General features: G+C 53.1%; 7 protein-coding genes across 7 annotated transcripts; 3 read left to right on the top strand and 4 right to left on the bottom strand.

Annotated features, from left to right (window-relative positions):
• Positions 1-177: 177 nt before the first annotated feature.
• On the bottom strand, positions 178-2,838 carry NCU06893 (hypothetical protein). The gene has a single exon (XM_954147.2). It carries the CDS (start codon positions 2,543-2,545, stop codon positions 368-370), a length of 2,178 nt encoding a protein of 725 aa, XP_959240.1. The 5' UTR covers positions 2,546-2,838; the 3' UTR covers positions 178-367.
• A 251-nt stretch (positions 2,839-3,089) lies between these two features.
• Positions 3,090-4,791, top strand: NCU06892 (40S ribosomal protein S20). Its single transcript, XM_954146.3, has 3 exons — positions 3,090-3,375; positions 3,513-3,659; positions 3,758-4,791. The coding sequence occupies exons 1-3, from the start codon at positions 3,331-3,333 to the stop codon at positions 3,917-3,919; spliced, it is 354 nt and encodes a 117-aa protein (XP_959239.1). The 5' UTR covers positions 3,090-3,330; the 3' UTR covers positions 3,920-4,791.
• Positions 4,475-7,030, bottom strand: NCU12046 (gamma-butyrobetaine dioxygenase). Its single transcript, XM_011397033.1, has one exon. It carries the CDS (start codon positions 6,906-6,908, stop codon positions 4,641-4,643), a length of 2,268 nt encoding a protein of 755 aa, XP_011395335.1. The 5' UTR covers positions 6,909-7,030; the 3' UTR covers positions 4,475-4,640.
• A 259-nt stretch (positions 7,031-7,289) lies between these two features.
• Positions 7,290-9,035, bottom strand: NCU17171 (hypothetical protein; the record flags this gene model as incomplete). Its single annotated transcript, XM_011397048.1, has 3 exons — positions 7,290-7,858; positions 7,983-8,652; positions 8,763-9,035. 3 exons carry the CDS (start codon positions 9,033-9,035, stop codon positions 7,290-7,292), a joined length of 1,512 nt encoding a protein of 503 aa, XP_011395350.1.
• A 1,293-nt stretch (positions 9,036-10,328) lies between these two features.
• Positions 10,329-11,119, bottom strand: NCU06890 (hypothetical protein). The gene is made up of 2 exons (XM_954144.2): positions 10,910-11,119; positions 10,329-10,843 (listed from the first exon to the last, which is right to left on the bottom strand). Exons 1-2 carry the CDS (start codon positions 10,975-10,977, stop codon positions 10,690-10,692), a joined length of 222 nt encoding a protein of 73 aa, XP_959237.2. The 5' UTR covers positions 10,978-11,119; the 3' UTR covers positions 10,329-10,689.
• Positions 11,120-13,564: 2,445 nt separating this feature from the next.
• Positions 13,565-15,163, top strand: NCU06889 (hypothetical protein; the record flags this gene model as incomplete). Its single annotated transcript, XM_954143.1, has 1 exon — positions 13,565-15,163. The coding sequence occupies one exon, from the start codon at positions 13,565-13,567 to the stop codon at positions 15,161-15,163; it is 1,599 nt and encodes a 532-aa protein (XP_959236.1).
• Positions 15,164-16,402: 1,239 nt separating this feature from the next.
• On the top strand, positions 16,403-16,909 carry NCU17170 (hypothetical protein; the record flags this gene model as incomplete). The annotated part of the gene is made up of 1 exon (XM_011397047.1): positions 16,403-16,909. The coding sequence occupies one exon, from the start codon at positions 16,403-16,405 to the stop codon at positions 16,907-16,909; it is 507 nt and encodes a 168-aa protein (XP_011395349.1).
• Between the last annotated feature and the right edge of the window lie 2,653 nt (positions 16,910-19,562).

The following is a 19,562-nucleotide window of genomic DNA, read 5'->3' as shown; positions in this document are numbered from 1 at the left end:
ATGCATAAAGTTCCAGTCAGTTAGCACATTAACAGATTTGTAAGTGGACCCCCCTAGTAATCTGTTGACTCCGTACCTGGATTTCCCCCTTACGCAAGCGAAGTATGGAACAGGCAGCAGGCCCTCTTCGTGCATGGGAGCCTGCTATGTATGAACTTTCTTGTCTTTTTAAAACTTATCAATTGTCAATGAGGCGTGAAACGGGGTTGAGCAAAAGGGTCAAAGGATTGTTTGTTGATGACCAAAATTGCTTGTTCTTTTTTCTAACCTGATATCGGTTCGCATGATTTTCCGATCCCAATTAACACCCATCTCTCTTCCTCTTTATTCTTCGCAACCGCATTGAGCTTCAACTAGTAGCAGTAACTTACGCACCAAACCCACCCCTAGCCATCTTCTTAGCCCTCTGATCCCTCCGATTATGATTTGCTCTACTCCCCTTATTCGCCTCCTTCCTCCTCTTCGCAAGGTCCGATTCCGGCCCTCCTTGCCCAGTCGAACCTCCGGCCTCACCACCACCTCTTCCACCACCACCACCACCACCACCTCCCCTTCCTCCTCTTCCCCTCCCTCTCCCGCCGCCACCACCTCTTCCACCTCGTGGCCCACCATATCCTCCACCCCTCGACGGCCCATCACCGCCGCCGCCATCTGTATCCGTCTCTCCATCTCCATCCTCTCCTCCTCGATGATCTCGCCACCTAGTAGTCTGTATCTCAACCTGCTGTCCACTAAACGCCCCCTCGCCAAACTTCCTTTCCAACTTCCTCTTCATGTTCTTATCGCGATTGATCATCACTCCGAACCCTTCCACCGCTTCATCACTTAGCCCCGTCTTGTCGCGTAACTCCTTCCTTTCCCGCCCACGTCTCGTCTCTGCGTCGCGCCCAAACACACCCGGCCGCGTCTTCCATACCTCGTAAAGCACGGCCTCTGTCGCTTCCGCTAACCCACCAGCACCACCACCCTGGGAAGGTTGGTTGTCTTGGAGTCGAATGTCTTCGACACCGGCGGCAACGGTTGCCGCGTCCACTGTCCCGCCCACGTCGGCCGCGTCGTACGTGTCGTCGCGCTCGTCGTCGTCGGAGTCGAAGGCGGCGAGGGCGGAGAGGATGCGGGATTTGTAGGTGGGGTTGGAGGTAGTCGGCGGGGCGGAGAGTAAGAGGTCGGCGGAGGTGTCGGTGCGTTTGCCCAGTTGGAGTTGGGATGCGGGGACAGACAGTAAGAAGTCGTCGTCGTCGACGAGGGGATTCGTAGCGGTGGTGGTGCCTCTGGTTGGAGGTAGGGGTGGGGTGGATTTTGGTGAGCGAAGGTGTCCTTGGGGTTTGGGTTGTTTTGGGGATGGGGGTGCAAGAGGAGCGGATCGGTCGGCTGATTGGAGGTGGGGTGGGAGAGAGTCCTCGAGGAGACAGGCGACGACTTGCTCGGTGTCGGAGGAGTAGTGGTCGAGGAGCTTGGAGATGAAACCGGAGCCGAGGTCGGGGAAGAGATCTTGGATTTGAGAGATTTGGGACATGCGGTGGATGTGGATTTCTTGGTGTTGCGTGTCCTCGAGGGAGGAGAGGTCTTTGCCCTTGCCTTTGTCGATTGCCTTGCGCTGGCGGTTGACTAGCCTTTTGGGACGGGGGATGCCACCGCCGGGTTTTTTGAAGGCTGCCAATTCCTTCAGGACGGATTTTGTTCGGATGTTACCAGACCCAACACTTTCCAACTTCCGCTGCAGCTGTTGTAGTAATGGTGTGGAAGTGACCAACTCGGCCACTAAAGAATCGTTGACATTCGTTGGCCCAGCCTTGTGCGCATCCGCCGCCGCTTTGAGAGAATACAGCTGATCCGTCAAAGCAGACAGTTTCTGATCCTGGCTACCGTCCGCCAGCCCAACCATGCAGAGGTACGTCGTGGCAATGATCACCTTGCGGAGAGGAGGGTTCATGATCTTGTAGCAAGACACCAGCCCATCGAGAAAGTCGCTACCGGCCAAGAAGAAACTGGCTACTTGTGGAGAAGATCCAATGAGGTCATTTACTCGGTCCAGTCGCTGTTCCACGCCCTTCAGGTCGCCGCCTTCTTGGAGACCGAGGTCCAGGTTCTTAATGAGGACCTTCTTGAGGGCGGATAGTGAGGCGTCTAGGGACTTTTGAGCAGGCTCGGAGAGGGACGATAAGAGTTCGGAGGATCGCTTCTTGCCGTAGACACGGCAGAAGTCGGAGAGAAATTCCCATTGCGTTAGAGGGACTGGTGGCGATGAGGAGCGGAGCAGTCGTGAGGTTAAGAGGAAAGAGTCCTTGAGTAGGCGCTTTGCTGATTGGGATGGGCCGAGAATTGAGGTACTACCGAGTGCGGTTTGGTGAGCGAAGGAGGTAAGGAATGCGGTAAGGCTTTCGTCTCTGGCTGAGATGGAGAGGAATGTAGCATCAGGAAGCGAGAGGTGGCTGTCGATGAGTACGAGCCAGGCGTCTAGGCAAGCGATCCATTCATCGGGGAGCAATTGGTCTCTCAATGCGGCGAGGGGGAACAGCGCAAAGGCTGGAAGTTTGGAGGCCATAATCAGCCACGGTGTGATATGTAAACAGCTGGCCAGGAGGGTGTTTGATGCCAAGACTTGGAGATGTTGACGTCGATGAGCGAGATGCAGTGACCTTGACCTGACCACGGGGGTGGCGTACTAGTAAACAGTGTGAGTGAGAAATATCGATACAAGGCAAAAAGACAACCCCGTCTATTTATCAACAAGTCCGAGTCTATTAAGAATCGTCAAGACGTGGTAAGGGGACAAAATGAAAGTGAAGATGGGAAGTTGGAAATGGAAGTTGAATGGTGCCCCACCGTGACATGCGGTTGGACAACTTGGACGGGGAGTCGTGAAAGGTACAAAGTGACTTCCGTTCTATTCATTCTTACGCCGAATGTGTCATTGCGGGGAGATGCCGGCCGGCAAGACCTACGCTGGACGATCCCCCGTCGTCGAAGATCCTCAGCCACATGATCCTCCCAAGGTTCTTTCAGTCTTCAGCCACACCTCTGAGGGCGGGGTCAACTTAAGGAAACCAAACCGAACAAGCGCAAGCCACACGCCAAGCCCACAAAATCGCCAATGCCCCCGTCGCGCGCAAAATATGGAGTAAAAAAATTAATCTCGACGGTCTGTTGAACGCTCGCCAGAACAACTCAACTTCCAGTTCGCCAGAATCCCAAGCTTCGCCTTCATCACTTTGCCGAAGCCGTACAATCTACTCCTTCGAGTCGTGAAGGCACCTTTTTGCAGCCCAGCAGCCTCCTTAGCAGTCAATCGAGTCGACCCGACCCAACCCATCTCAACACCAAGTCAAGATGTCTTCCTACAACAAGGACCAGAAGGATTTCGGCGAGGCCCCCGTACGTTTTTGCCCGTTGATGGCGCTGTCGTCGTCGTCGTCGTCGTCGTCGTCATCGCCATGATAAACCTCCCCCGTGGTCGGGGACATCAACAACAACAACAGGAACAAAAACTAACTGACCCGCCCCAAATACAGAAGGTCCACCGTGTCCGTATCACCCTCACCTCCCGCAAGGTCCAGGCTCTTGAGAAGGTCTGCTCCGAGCTCGTTGAGCGCGCCAAGACTAAGGACCTGCGCGTCAAGGGCCCCGTCCGCCTTCCCACCAAGATCCTCAAGATCACCGTATGTCACCCATCGTCCCTCTTCTTCTTCTTCTTCTTCTTCTTTCTTCTCCTTTCTTCGATCGCACATACTAACCCGTGTCACCAACAACAAAACAGACCCGCAAGTCCCCCTGCGGTGAGGGTTCCAAGACCTGGGATCTCTTCGAGATGCGCATCCACAAGCGCCTCATCGACTTGACCGCCCCCACCGAGATCGTCAAGCAGATCATTGTCAACATCGAGGCCGGTGTCGAGGTTGAGGTCACCATTGCTGCTTAAGTTTGGCTTTGACTGGCCAAGGCAAGGGGGCAAGAAGCTGCTGCGAAAGCACGGTTCCATGTACCCGAACCGAACCCGACCAGGGGAATGGAAAAACAATACAAAAAACAATTGGAAAAAAGAACAATTGCCTCAAGGGGCTTTGTGCTGTGGTGGGTCGTTGGGCTGGTGAAATAGTGCAATGATCCATCGTTTCCTTTCCCTGGATTTTTTGGTCTGTTCCTCTTGTGCTTTTTCCTGTGATGGTGATGTGATCCTGCGTATTAAAGATTGGAGATGATCGCATGAGGAGGAAGATGGCGTGGGGGATAGTTGAACTTCTGGGTTCTTAGGATGGTGGTATCACCTCGACTTATTCATGCCTATGGAAGGCAGAAAAGGAAGACCGCACACGGGAAAAAGGGCGCAGTCCAAGTCGTGGAGGAAGATGGTCAACTGTTGAACACTTCGAAACAACGACTGTGGTTTCCGGGCTAGAGAACCAATACCACCGCAGACACGGGACGATACTGCGTCACACACAGGTCATGACGTTGCGAAACATATTCAACTAGACACCCCTGAACGGCGAAAAACACAGATGACCAAGATTCTAGAGTTCTTCGTGTTCCTTGATTTGGTATCAAACCTCGTAATATATACAGTAGTCTACATACGCCTCGCTCCCAAGAGGTCATTACACATCATACAGCTTCCGATCACCCTATCTTCTCGCCCGGCTTTATGCGTTCCAGTTCACCGTGCCCAATTGCTCCTTAGGCTGGCGCGAAGGACCCTCATTCTGAGCCTCCTCGGGCTTCCCGGCCCCCTCGACCTTGGGAACCTCTTCGACCTTGGGAGTCTCCTCAACCTTGGGAGTCTCCTCAACCTTGGGAGTCTCCTCAACCTTGGGAGTCTCCTCGACCTTGGGTGCCTCCTCGACCTTGGGTGCCTCCTCCTTGGGCTGAACAGGGGCAGTAGTCTCCTGCTTAGGAGCCTCCTTCTTGGGCAACTGCCCCCTCTCCTTCCAGCCCAACCCATGCGCCTCCGCCACGCCAATAGCCAAAGGAATCCCCCCTTCCTTCTGCGCCAACCTCCACTGCAACTTATCCTCCATGGCCTTGTACACCTGATGGCTAATATATGTGCCCTTGAGCCACCTCTCGGCGCCCTCCGCCTGTCCTTCCGTCTGGAACTCCCTGCGCCCATGCAACACTCGCCAGTTATCGAAAATCACACACTCTCCTTCCTTCATCTTGAGCTCAAACATGTTCTCCTCGGCGCTAATCTCGCGCTCAAACTCCTTGGCCGCCGGCACCCACTTGGTCATGTTCTTGCCCTTTTCCTCCACCACCACCGCATGCTCGTTCTCGGCATAAGCACCGCCGCCGCCGTCCTGAATGACGCGGTTGCCGAGCACGTTCGTCGCCGTGGCGCCCGTCTGCCGGCTAAACGGCGCCTGGAACGGCGGCGCCCAGTGGATCCGGCTCAGAAACCCCTTGCCTTCGCCCGTCCGCCCGGCGTACCGGAACGTGTTGCGGCCCATGTGGTAGTCGTTGCCGTTGCGGTGGTAGTGGAACTGCGGCGAGCGGTTGCCGCGCAGCTGGTCAAAGGCTAGTGGGTTGTTGAGTTCCAGGGAGTAAGCGGCGCGCGCTCCGTCGCTGAAGAGAGATTCGCCGCCCTGGAAGGAGTTGGAGATGCAGTGCAGGAGCTGCAGGCGGGGAGGCGGGTCGATGTACATCAGGTCTTGGTGCAAGCCTAGAAAGACGTTGGTGTAGGCCACGTTCTCGGCGCGAGGCTTGGAGCGCACGTCCCAGGTGAAGCCGTAGAAGGTGTGCATGAGGATGCCGATGCGGTTGGCGATCTTTTCGACTTGGGATTCGACGAGGGCTCGGTCGGACGGGATCGAGTGCACGAAGAGAATGCCGAAGCGGGCGAGAGACTCAAAGGCTTTCCAAAAGGCGGCATCGGAGGTCAGCCAGTCGTTGTACGAGACGCGCAGGTCGCCCGAGTCGATGTGGGCTTGCAGCTTGGAGCGGTCCCAGAGCGTGCGCTCGACGGGGAGCAGGTTGCCGGCGAGGTCGTACGGAAGTTGCCAGGTAAAGATGTCGGAGGCGTCGTAGGTCGAGGTGTGCGTGGTGGCCTCGGACGTGGCGTTGGTGCTGACGGTGTCGTTGGCCCAGACGATGGTGACGGAGCCGTCGGCGGCGTTGACCTCGGCGCTTTGGACCTCGAGAGTCTCGGGCAGAGAGGTGCTGGAGAAGTTCTTTTGGCCCGAGTCGGGGTTCACGCAGTGCGGGCACTTGCAGGTGTCGCGCAGCCAGTGGAGGGACATGGCCACTTGCTTGGTGGTGCCGTCGGGCTGGGCGAAGGTGATGACGAGCTGCTGCTGACCATCGACCACCTCGACGGACTGGGGAGTGCCGGCCTTGAATTCGCGTGCTTCTTTGGCGATCTTGTTGTATAATTCTAGCAATTGGCCGTCCCTCTGCACCGCTGCCGTAGGAGGCACCCCTTTGAAAGCTTTCTTCATATTGACAATGTCTAGCCGTAAGGCCCCCTTGTCTTTTCGCAACTTGTTGTTGGATTTCTTTAGCTGGGCGAGGTCGTTTCGTAACCGGCTGAGTTGTATATCGAATTCCCTCTGGGCTTCTGCCAATTTGTCCGTTTCTTCGTTGGCTTTCTTGCCGGCTTTTTTGTCCGATTTATTGACGCCGGTCTTGTCTGTTTCCTTGCCGGCTTCCTTGTCGACTTTCATGTCGGATCCATTGTCGCCTTTCTTGTCGGCTTTCTGGTCCGCTGTCCTTTGCTTCTTATAGATCTTACGGAAAAGCAGTTTGGGCTGGGCCGGCTCGGTGGGTGCGGCACTGTCACCGGCGGCGGGAGAAGGGGTCGTAGCATCGTCGGCGCGAGCTGCTGGTGAGCACGACAAAGTGCGGATCGCCTTGGTTGATGGCGTGACGGCGAAGCGGCCGCGCGCGAGGGGAGCGGCTCCAAGCTGGCGAAGCATGGTGTCGTCGTGGGGGGCCGGGAGGTTGGTAGACAGTCGGCGGCGGCTTACGACGGAAAATCTAGGTTGGGGGAAGAACTGAAAGGTCGGAGAAAAAGAATCGCTTTGGCGCAAGGATGGATGGATTACAAGTTGCCGGCCAAGCTTGTAGTAGTACTTGAAGCTTCGAGGCTCCGTAATGTAACGTACGATGAGCTCCACTCCAAGCTTCATGCGGGGTACAAGCGGGAGTTTGGCGTCGGCGCACAACTTGGCGTTAACGAAGCTGTTATTCTCCGTATAAATACCCTACCGAGCCAACTTACCCCTGACTTTTGTTTACTTTCCGTTTTCGTCAGTTGGTTCTCTCAAACGTCGTCTATTTTCTTTTTCTTAATTGCCCTAATCATTTATACCCTTGTATGAATCTCCCCGCGTTCCCATATCCTTTAACGCATACACTTGTTGTGACTGCGCCCTCTCATCCAACACATCCCTCCCATCCAAAATCTCAGGATGATGATGGTATTCCACCTTGACCTCCTGCGTCCTCAAGATCCTTCCGCTGTTCCTTGAGGTAACTACCTCACGCCCATTTATATCGCAACTCTCAATGTCACGAACCTGCAAAATGGCCTTGTCGCTTGCGCTGTCATCAGTCGGGGCATGACACCCTCCACCACCTGAAGACAACGACAAGCAATCACTTCCCGTGCGGCCATGTTGGGAAAGCTTATCGGGGACGGAATGAAAGTTGCCACTGTTCAGGGTGGTTAATGTCGTACTACCCCCGACACCATTCTTGCCCGTCGACGGCGGCGTCGAGTGTGGCTTGCTGCTATGCAAGCGGTTCTGCGCCAGCAGCTTCTTGCGAAGTTGGCGGCAGAAGGCGCGGTGGACGGGGATGCAAGCAGCCATGATGGTCGTGCTCGTCTCGGCGGTAGACCACACTATAATGGCGCCTGAGTCGTCTGTTTTGTGTCGTATGTCCCATCAGTAACCATTCACTCCGTTTGTTTTCTCAATTCAATTCTCCTCCTCATCGACAGATCAATAACATAAAGCCAGAAGCATGTGCCGAGGAACACAACTCACAAGTAAAATTCTCACTCGTAATCCTCCTCATCTTGACCGCCAGCACAAAAGCCGCCACCCCACTCACCGCCCCCACGCTCATCGTCGTCGCCACTCCAACTTTTTCCCTCTTGCCCAAATTCGTGCCCCAAATCGTCTTCCACGGGACCACCGCCAGCAAAATAGCATACGTCCCACTGACACTCCCCGCGAACGTCGCGAACCCGTTCAGCGGTTCGATCCTCACACACACATCATGATGTGACACATCATTATCATCTTTCGAATCCCCCAATGCTGCAGGCGCAACCTGCGGTGATCCGCATTTGGGAATCCAAACCAAGACCCCCTGAGCGCCCTTGATGAGACAGATGGTGATGATGACGAACCAGACAATCCAGACTGCGTATTGGCGCTGGTGTTGTCCCGGGGAAGAAGAAGAGGACGTGGTGGAGGAGGAGGAGGAGGAGGTACTACTAGACCCCCGGCGAACAAGCCGAAGTAAAGTGACGGCCCAGGAAGTCTTGGAGAGCGCGACGGCGAACATGGAGAACATGGCGCCGAAGTGGTCGCCTACGAGAGTCAGGCGCGGGATGGAGGTTGTCGGGGAGGGGATGTCGCAGGGGTAGTGGCCGAGGCCGAAGAGGGAGATGGAGACTTGGGCGAGGGTGGCGGAGAGGGTGTGAGTGAGCTTGTTTGTGTGTTGGTTGGATGTTAGCTACTTCTAGACAGTCCTGTGTGGAAGTGGACGAAGGTGGAAAAGTGAAAAAAGAAAGAAAGAAAAGAGAGAAACAAACTGACCCAAGCAAGAACAAGAAAGTAATCATCCCACCATAACCCCTTCAGTCGGTACATCTTGAGGTATAACCTCGCAGCGAGGAAGGTAGTAGAGAAGGAGACGAGGATCCAAAGCCCGGCTGAAGTCTCGGGACCTCGGTTGGGAATCGGCCCTGTTTCGAGCCCGGCGAGGCGGCGGCCGCAGTAGCTGTCTGGGCTATACTTGGGTCCTCGTCTGGCCGCTGCTCCGTCGATGTGGGAAATGCCACGGTCGATGAGAGTAGCGAGGAACCCCATTGCTTCTTGGTGCTGCTACCAGGCTGACGGGATATCGTCAATTTGCTTTTAACGAGATGATGAAGTGTCCACGGAGGTGGGGTGAGCAAGGACAGGGTCAGGGTCAGCTTCAATGGAATGAGTTTGGCGAGTCGTTCGTTAGCTGGACTGATTGTCCATTGAACTGGAATGGCAGATGGAATAGCCGGGAGTTCAAGAAGCAAGAGGTAACACGAGATGGAGACTCCATGGAGAGGGAGAAACGGTCTACTAATAGTATCGCTGTTTATGAGACATGACGCCGGCGACAGACAGCAGAAGACTGGAACAGAGAAGGAACTTGGGAGGCTGAGTGGCGTTGGTTGGCGTCGGCGACCACGTTTTTTGGGGGCACCAGAACCATTCACATCCCAAGCGTATGCATGATGATACTGTGGGTGTGGGTGGTAGTGTCGAATCTGGGCCACACCTCATCTGCCAGCGGATAGGGTTATCGAACCGTTGCGGCGCCCACTTGGTATTAACATTTAATTCCGGTAATACAGAATGGCGTATACTAGTTGAAAACGAGTTACGGCGACCGGATCAAACACCTTCATCTGCGATGGTTACGGTCGGAGGCAGCCATCGTGTCATGGAGCCAACCCAACATCAAACAAACCCCTTGCCTGGGACTTTGGGTTGACATCAAGATTTGGATATGATAGGGCCGATTTGTCCAACCAGCTCCTCGTTGGGGCGCCATACGGGCCTCGAAAGTACAAAAGAATTTTAAAACACACCATGCACTCCAGATGTTTGTCTGTATTCGGCAGAGGTAGTGGAGGCAATGATCTTCGATTATGATACCGCGCGGAAGCTTACCCCAGATTCCGATCGTTGTCTAGAGTCCAATTCCCTGGCACAGGCGCAGGGAAGCAAAAGGTAGTTTTCATGGAAGCACGAAGCAATAGCAAGCATATAGCAAGCATAGACACAGTCCGCTCCGGGCAGATTGGGAAACACACAGGACCGCGCGGTTAGGAGCTCTAGTAAAGGGAGACCATCTCCGGGTTCTAGACAAAATCCATACCTCCGCTCGAACAATCTCGATGGACAGCCATCATCGATGGTACCGGACGCTTCACCTCATGAATTCGGTTGGAATACGCCAACAATACTACCTGTCTTTCCATGCCTTGGAATACGAATTGTTTGCGAGCCAAGAGACAAACAATTGCCCTTTCACCTTCCCACGTTTTAGCCCCTATCCACGGCGGGGGACAGCATCGCTCGCCAATGACGGTCTGGAAGAAGGACACTAACGAGCGAGTGGCTTACATGGCGGCTCATGCCGAGATTTATCCTGGTGTGTTATTGGTCCATTCGAGATAAAATTACAATTAAAGATCCTTCCCCCGATGCCTCACTTATTAAAGAACCTCATTGCGGATGCCCCTTCGGAACCGAACAAGGGAAAAGAGGTGCTTCGGTTCCTGTCCCGCTTCTGGAAATGTTTGGGAGTCGCCTTGGGGTTGCACTCGCTTCGAGGACCTAGTCGAGAGGGTCTTCTAGAACCATGATGATGATGCGTAAATACTTGGAACTTCGATATCCAAAACAATAATGTCGAGTGCTAAGACTTCAGTCCTCCCCTTTGCTTCTCTTCTGTCGAGGTTCCCATGTTGCCGCGCAATCAAGAAGGCATGGCGGCCAGCTTGGTAATCTCTTCCTTGTATGTACCTCCACTTCCCTCCTCTGGCTCGATTGGTGTGGAACTGGCGTCCTTGGAGGAGGGGGAGGACTCTGTTTGTGTCTGCTTGTTCGCTCTATCCTTGGCCATTTGTCTCCTATATGATGCTTTTGTCAGCGGCTTGCTCGCCAAGAGACATCCTGGCTGGGTGATGGGGACGCACTCCTTGTCGTGGATGTACTTGTTCTCGAACGCCTTCTCGCGATCGGAAAGGGGGTTTGAGGAGTCCATGGTTGCTTGTCGTCGGTCTGTGGTTGTTTACAAGATTTGGGTGCCGCTGTCGTCAGAGGTTGAATATCAATTGCTGCAATATCAATCCGTTGTGTTTTGACAGAAAGAGGAAGAGAAAATGAAGGCGAAAAGAACCTGAAGGATGGGAACACAGGAATGACGCTTCCTCTTTCTGCTAGGTCGCCTACGTCACGACAGCTGCTGCGCTGCGTTTACGTCACTACCTCTACCTACATGGGCAGGTCGCTGTACGCAAGGGTCACTGAAATCACTGTAGGCGAGGGGTCGCACAGGCCGCATCAGCCCTATAGTGGGGGCAGCTGTAGGGCAGCTGCAGCGCTTTACACTAGTGTCCGTAGTGTACAACAAGCGGGTGGTGGGCTCTGCAGGTGGGCTGAGGTGAATGCTAGGTACTTTGTTCCCGTTGGCACGTGCGTTTCCACTTTCAACGACATTTAATGTCAACAGCCAAAACATGTCCACGACACTCGTCAACCGCAGGCAGACTCACCATGAAAATCTGCCAGATCCCATCTTGAAACGTTGATTGATAGTTTCAGAGTCATAACATATTATTCACCCTCCCCCATCTACATATCAAAGCTAAGGACAGGTCTCTTCCTCGGCTTCTCGACTGCCTTCTCTATAGGGCATCCTCCAATTTCACAAAGTACAGCTACTTGATCATGATGGAGCTCCATCGTTTAATTTTCTCCCTATCGGGCGCAGGAAGCTTAGTATAGTCTGTGTACTGGAGGCCTTTTTTGCAACAAGAAAGAAAAGTATAGGACCGTCAGAAACCTCTTACCGAGCAATTGTACACACGTCTTTGTCCGGCCTGTTCACACCAAGCGACTGTCTCCCGCCTCTGTTCCATCAGTACAATGCTTGTTTTGCAGATGTAATAAACATCGAAAGATTGCACGCTGACATAAGAACTTTATACCAAACAAGCAAAGCCATCACTGAAAATTCTACTGCGTTTGTTTTCCTACCAACCAAGAGACACGCAACAAGTGTTCCACCATATCAGGATCCTGCTTATTCAACTACTTGTAGAATGGATATTGTCGTGGTCTTTAATCTCCCCTAACCCGTTCCCCAGCTCTATGCTCGTGTTTACTCTTCCATTTCCAAGCTTGGTTCCAGTATATACACCCCTTTGCCTTCAGACCGTCATGTCCATCATCTCTCAGATCATTCTGGTCGTAACCATTTGATCGGTTAAAATGAGAGCGCATTTTCAAGGCCCCTGTCACTCAACTTATTCTTCTCTCTTCCTCATCCATGATTGTCTCCGGCCTTGGTCAACAAGCATTCCTCAGAAATTAAGTTCGTTTTGATACAGATGGCCTATGCAGCGACTCAGCCGACGGGCACTCGCACGCCCTGAATGACGATCTCGACTGCTCAGAAGAGGCTGACTCAGAACGCATCCTAGAAACTCGTGCCATCATTCTGGAAGGAGGAAACGTTATCCGCCGCCGCATTGCCTACAAGCGGTTGGAGAATGAGCTCGGTAAGCTCGCTAGACAATATGAGGGTAATGCGCTAGCACTCTAGGACCAAACCAAGACGGTCCGTAACACCCCATATAGACAGGTCGATCACACCATCAAAACTTCCACCAATGCAAAGGCAAATTACTCAGAGCTACCTATCATCAAATTTCTCAAGTGCTTCAGTTAGCTGTCAAAACGGTCACCATCTAGCGCGAGAAGGACTTGGCGGCCCGTGGAAGTCACACTATCTTTCGCAACCGACGCTATTGGCTTGCCGTATGGCCAACTATGCCTCGAACAGCCTGCCAGAACAGATTGGCGGGTGTCTCTACCGTCTACCGTCTGGGCCAATCTCGTCTGGCCGAGATTGATAAAAAGAATTTTGACGCAACTGATCTCAAGCTATGGGCAGAATCTCATGCCGTCAGAACCTTAGAGCGTTTCCTAGAAAACTTCATGTGAAGGGTATGGACACATGGGATGACAGCCTCTTCACAGACAGTGAGGTACATATGTATTTTTTTCGTCCCAAGTCGAGTTGTCACCCCGCATATGAAGGTTCTCCATGCGAATGCTATCGTGTCAATAGGATTGGTCCTATTTGCCAGTGGACCCAACCTGGTAACTATTACTTGCTATTGTTCCTTCCCGATTCTTATTCAGTCAAATCGTTAACAATTGAACTGGACCTGTGAATAGGGGTAGTAGGTGTTTGCTTGACACAGAACTATTTCAAGCCCGCTTTTCACCTCAAATCTTTCGCTGATTGTGTTCCCTCCCAACTCTTCCAAGGAACTTCGTCAACTGAGAGTTGTACCTCAGAATTGATCTCAAGGCATCTAGCAAGCTCTCTTCCGTTTACGCCTTACATACTACTTTCAATCTTTCCTTCGCCACTCGCCAGCGATGGAGCATATCAACAAATTTCGTACCATTGTGTACATCGATGTCGAAGGTAATTAGCCAATCTCTTATCTCGTGCCAATAGACCGCAACTAACAAATCTTGCAGAATTCCAACCAACCTCGAGGCGCCCACTTTCTTCCCCGGACCCCTCGCTTCGACTCGTCCCTAGTTCTCCCACAATGGCGTCTACATCTTGTATCGAACCCCTTGCATCTCCCGATTGGGTTTCCAGAAGTCGATCTCCAGAAAATTGGGGTCCCACATCGCTTGGGCCTGTCCCTTTCTCCCCGCCGTACATTCCTCGATCTCTTGAGTCGACTCCTGGAAGTACCTCTCCGGCAGACTACCTCTACTATCCTACATCTCCTGGACCAGTCCCGCCGTCTCCGCCTTACATCCCCCAATCTCCCGAGTCGGTTCCTGGAAGTGTGTCTCCGGAAGGGAACTACTATCCTACGTCGCCTGGGCCAGGACCCCAATCTCCGGCATACCTTCCTCGATCTTCTGAGTGGGTATCTACCTCGCCGCCTTCGTCAATCCTCGGTCCCACATCCCCTCCGCCAGTACTCCGATCTCCGGCATGTGCATACACACCTTATTCTCCTCAGTCGGTTTCCAGAGGCACATCTCCGACATACTACTATCCTACATCACCTGGTCCGGTGCCCCCGTCTCCGCCGTACATCCCCCGTTCTCCTGTGTGGGCATTCAGAGACACATCTCCGGATGAATACCATCCTACATCGCCTGGGCCAGGACCTCAAACTCCGGCCTATACCCCTTCATCTCCTCAATGGGTTTCCGGAGGTATGTCTCCCACGAACTACTATCCCACGTCGCCCGGGCCCGTGCCGCCGTCCCCGCCATATATCCCTCGATCTCCCGAGTGGTGGTCTACATCGTCGACTCCAGTACCCCAATCTCCGGCGGACATCCCTACTTCTCCTCAGTCGGGTTACAGAGGCACATCTTCCGAGAAGTATTATCCTACATCGCCTGGGCCTGTCCCCCCGTCGCCGCCATACGTCCCTCAATCTCCCCATTGGGCCTCTACATCTCCAACCCCTGTTCCGTTGTCGCCCTTATCCCCGGCCGCCACCGACCCCTTCAATAAGCTTGAGCGTGAACTTGACGGCTCTTGGGGCAGGGGCCGCTTCGTTTGCAACCGGGCGAGGTCGATCGTCGCAGAGGAAGAAGAAGAGCAGAGGCAGCGCGGCGAGCGCGAGACAACAATCGAGCCTTTCCCCGAGCTTCCGTACTGGGAAGAGGACGAGAGCACAGGGAGGGAAACAGAGGATGATGTCCAAGATATCATTGTACGTGAACCTGCTGCTGCTGTCCCGGAGGAGGAGGAGGGGGGACTGCCCGACTACCAGTACTACGAGCAACTGGACCAGGATACGGCGGCCGAAACTCTCATTCGGATGGAGACAGAACATTCCGTCGTGGACAATCCCTACACTGCCATCGCCGCTCTCAACTGCGAGCCTCAGTCCAACCCTTTTCCATCCTACCCGTCGTCTGAAATTGGCATGCACCAAGATGCTAGAGAAGAGCACGCAAACTGGTTTTCTTCCTCTTCCTCTTCCTTCCGCAGCTCCTCAGCCATCAACAACCCCGCTTGCCTAGTTCCCCAAAAGCTGATGGGTTGTGTCAAGGTCCAGAAGAGGATTGACAGGATGATGTGGAACAAGCTGATGCAGAAGAAGATGGTTCGTATGATGGAGGCGTGCGAGAAGTACGTTCCCGCGGATGTGCTGAGGGGGTTGAAGCAGTAGTTGGAGGATGTTGACAGGGAGGGAAAAGGGGTAGTGAGGAGGGGAACGATGCGCTGACGAATCTTGATGAAAGACGAAGATGAGGATTCAGACGGGAGGTAGCTAAGATATAGTAGTAAAGAGAAAGAGAGATTGATTGCTATGAAAACGCACCACAAAGGCTTCATCGTGACACGAGAAATTCAAAAATCGACAAATTCCCTTTTGGCCACATATGCTCCGTAGCTATTGCCCATCTGGTCTGGTGCATCCAAGCGCACGCAGAGCCTTCGCGAACGTGGCGGGCATAAACCACATCCAATCTGCATTAAGGTATCTGAGGGTTCGATACAGTCCTCCGGTGCGGAAAAAGTAGGTAAGAGTAGTTAGCCACAGCTATCGCGAAATAGAACCCCGGTCGGTGGCGCTTAATGATGTGATCCCGGTACATCGGCTGACCGGATGGGGGCGTGAAAAAGTCGAGCTCTCTGAGATGGCGTTCCAAAATAGTACGCACGATGGAAAAGGGAACTTGATTCTAGACTTTCTGAGTTTATGCGGCTTACATGGCCCTACTGTGGCTCGGCCGGACCATTGAAGGCCTCAGAGTTGTTGGAGTAAATGGAATCTCACAGATCACAGCATGATTTCTTTGCCCAGTAGAGCTACTAGAAGGTTGGTCAGATGGTCAGGTGCACACCATTCCACTCCGTCGCTTCCTCACTTCAATCCTCAAAACTGCCTTTGGTTTTGTCACCGAGCGAGTGTGACAGTACTATTCACTCAACACAAGCCCCGTCTCATTCTCCGCCGCGGTAGGCACCGACTTCGCCATGAATTCTCTGGCTCGTATTATCATCTTCGTGACGCTGCTATCACCCCAATGCATAACTTGCCAAAAAGGAAAAAAGACTGTTATAAGTCCGAAGGTCTCCTCCACGGCCTACTGGCGATTATTCACAATGTTCATCCGATCTCTGGCGTAGGCGGCGGGGCGAGATGTGCGATAAATACTCAGCGCTGGCCCGGCACGCCTTGTGGTACAGGTCCCGATTATTAGGTTTCTTCCGGGCCGCAATCTCTTTCCTTTGCTCGTTCGTCTTTTCTTATCCCAGCATCATCGTAGATTCCTCTAAGGCGGGGATTGTGGCTATTGAGGCCGCTATTTAGGAGAATCTCCCGATTTCACAGACACATCTCTTGCCGAAACGGCCGCCGAGGTAGCTAGCATGGTGATATCTGCTGTGCAAGGACAACAGAATGCAATGGAATCGAAACTCTATCGCCAAAGCAAGCGCCCCTCGCACCCACTCAGCCGCGCCCAGCATACATCGCCGTCCGGGCTCCGCCGCTCCCAGCTCTCCTTGCCCCACGGGTTCTCGGTGCCTCCGTCCCGCCCCTACCCTCCGGCCTCCACCCCTGACTCCCGCCGCTCTGTGGTCTCGGCCGCCACCCCCTCAAGCTCGCGCCCGGTCAAGAAATACCAGCTCGAACGGTGGGCGGCGCCGCCTCACCCAGCGCGGTCGCTCCGCCTGTGCCAGATGCCACAACGACGGCAAGCGGTGCGACATTGCGTTCCCCCTAACCAAGCGTACTGTCGCCGACTACCTGGTAGGAGGCGGCAAATGCCGGCTCTTCTTTAAGACCACCAACCAAAGTCAGAAGGACCAAGACCGCCAAGGATCAAGACATGGACGCCAGACCCATCTGCTGGGTCCTCTGCTGAAAGTGGAAGGTTCCAATGCTGCCACCACTGCCGCTTCATAGTTCATCATCTCCGTGACTCCGTCCAATTCCGGCTCCCTCAATGACACATTGGATCTGTGGGTAGGCGCGAGCCTGACACAATATTCTCTATCAATTGCCAAGTGAAAAAGAGAAAAAGGGACAAATAGAGTAACCGTGGTGGTCTATGATACACACGAAATACAAGCAAGTTCAGACGAAAACAGTGCCAGGACAACCGTCTTTCTCAACACAGTCACAGGTACATATCGATTATATTCCATCCGATTAAGCTTTCTAGCACTAGCAGAAATGGGAGCAAATCAAATCTCGTTGTCCAAGACTTCCAGAACAATGGGTCTGGAATACCTGAAGGAGACATCGGGCAGACCAAGACGGTTAAGTGGTACCTCCCACAGATCAACGGGACCATCTCTGACTGGCAAGAGGAGAGAATTACTCGAAAGGTTAGTGATCAGTTATCCCCCCTATAGGATTTAGATTCGCTGTGCTAACTTTTGCTTTAGTGGGTCCACACGTTACAATCCTCCCTTGCCTTCCAGAAACATATCAAATCGACAATACTCAAGTCGATTATAACCTATGAGTCTACAAAAGTCCTCTTGAACCATGACTTCAATCGGTTTGCTTGGGTTGCGGCACCCCCCTAAGAGATAGTGGGATTTATGTTAGTCCGTGCTTACCAAATCGGCGCAGTGTATTCTTGCATTGTCACCTACTACGCGGAGAACCAAGATAAGTTTGAGGTTGACCCTAAGTACGAAAACCTGATACGCCTTCTTCTTATTATTGGGCCTATGGTTATGGGCCTAGGCAATATTACGGGCAGGAAGGTAACGGCTGTTGTGGTCCTTCGCGTCGCTGACATAGGGCCATCCCTATCGGAGTCTCAGATCACACACTATCTGAAGAACTTGGCCCAAGCGCCGATTGGATCGTCGCAGTCGGAGTCTGAAGGAGACTTCGTCACGGGTCGCCAGACGCCATTTGCTGGTGGTTGGTTACGGCAGAATCAGAAGAGCGCTTTTCATTCATGCGCCTCCAGGTCGTATGGGAGTCCTTGCAGCCCCAGGCTCTGGAAATGGCCAACATCATCCGCCAGGACCGCCGCGGAGTGATCGCTGCAGATAGGTACGAGCCAACCAAGGAGGAGCTCCAAAAGTTTGGCCGTCTCGATCCCATAGCTGCAAAGATGTATGTGCGGAATGCGTTCATCATCACCAACAACATCTACAGCAAAATCGCATCTGGCTCCAAATTAGATCGCTGTAGTACTAAGGACCTTACCGCAGCTAGTACCTAGTTCAGCAAAGACCTTACACCGCGCCTAGATATGCGTACGCTATTCACTTATATCAAAGACCTCGAGACTCAGTAGCAACTAGCACGGATAATACTTCCATTTCGCGAGGTTGAACGGTTCCCATTGTTCTATCACAATAAGGATATTCCTTCCTACGTAGATAAACCAATTTACTAACCACAGCAAGGAGCGTTAACAGACATGATCATCCGACGTCTGGGCCAGTGATCAGACAGACAACCACCGCTTGTGACCAAAAGACCGATCCATATCTACCTCTAGACGGCCACCAGTTTCTTCAGAGGCACACCGCACTTCATCGGCTCATGAACTTCTTTGATGGCCAGGACTTGAACACGCTGTTTCGCCTCTACCAACCTCCCATCGAAAAATCGTCCGAGATAGCGATTCGTAACGCTCAAGAAGCAATTGCTTCTCGAGCAGACAATCGCTTTCATCTTGGAGGCAAAGGGACCACACACAGCCGACTATGTTGCCGGTGTTTGCCGCTATGCCGACACTCATGCTATCGGACAGCACACAGAGGTGCCATCCAAAACAGGAGCCCATATCACGTATTGAACAATAACCAAATGTTTGCCCTCCGTGGGCGTGGTCCCTAGGACAAAACCGGGCGCGCATATCTGGGCAGAACACTGTCCGGCGGCCTTGAGTTCAACGACAGCTGCCACAGCAGCTACGACCACATGGGAAGACGAGTGTTCATTTCGGAATGTCGTTAAAGTCTCTTGAATGAGACCAGTCGAGCCCGTAATCCCGAGGGTTTCGTTGACTCTATGGTTGACTTGTTCTGGAGCGTATTTCCATGAGGGAGTCGGTGTATTCAGAGCCCTGTTACTCCTCGACTTCGGTTGGAGACTACCTATTTTGATCTTTCCCTTCGAACACGCAAAGATGGTGAATCAAAGCCAATCTGTTGTCTCGTATTGACCTAGCGGGACATAGTTTCATCTATTAACGACATTGCCGACTATAATAGAATACGAAAGTTTCCCAAGGTCGCGTTGGTGGCCTTCCCGTATAGCATGAGTACCAATGCTCTTCTTCCTCGTTCTCATCGAAAAGGGAGAAAGAACCTGCTGTCGCACTGTAGGATAGAGGTAATGATCATGTCATATGGGACTACGAGAACTACAAAGCAATGGACGCCAAACCTGCCCTTGCGAAATCTCAAGCTTAGGGAAATGAGTCTATCGCCGCTGCTGAGCCCGAGTTGGAAGACGAGAATGTCGAGCTTCGAATGTGCGAATGTGACAAGCAACTGGCGCGAAAGCAAGAGGTCAAAGACGACTTCGAAGAGACGTCTAGACTAGCTAGGAGAAGGCTGGCCAGGTCACAGAAGCGCCGTAT

The sequence above is a fragment of the Neurospora crassa genome, linkage group VII (genome assembly GCF_000182925.2).
Source record: "Neurospora crassa OR74A linkage group VII, whole genome shotgun sequence".
Classification (NCBI taxonomy): domain Eukaryota; kingdom Fungi; phylum Ascomycota; class Sordariomycetes; order Sordariales; family Sordariaceae; genus Neurospora; species Neurospora crassa.
The sequence above is the reverse complement of the archived record's forward strand: the minus strand, read 5'-3'. Positions and strand labels throughout refer to the sequence as shown.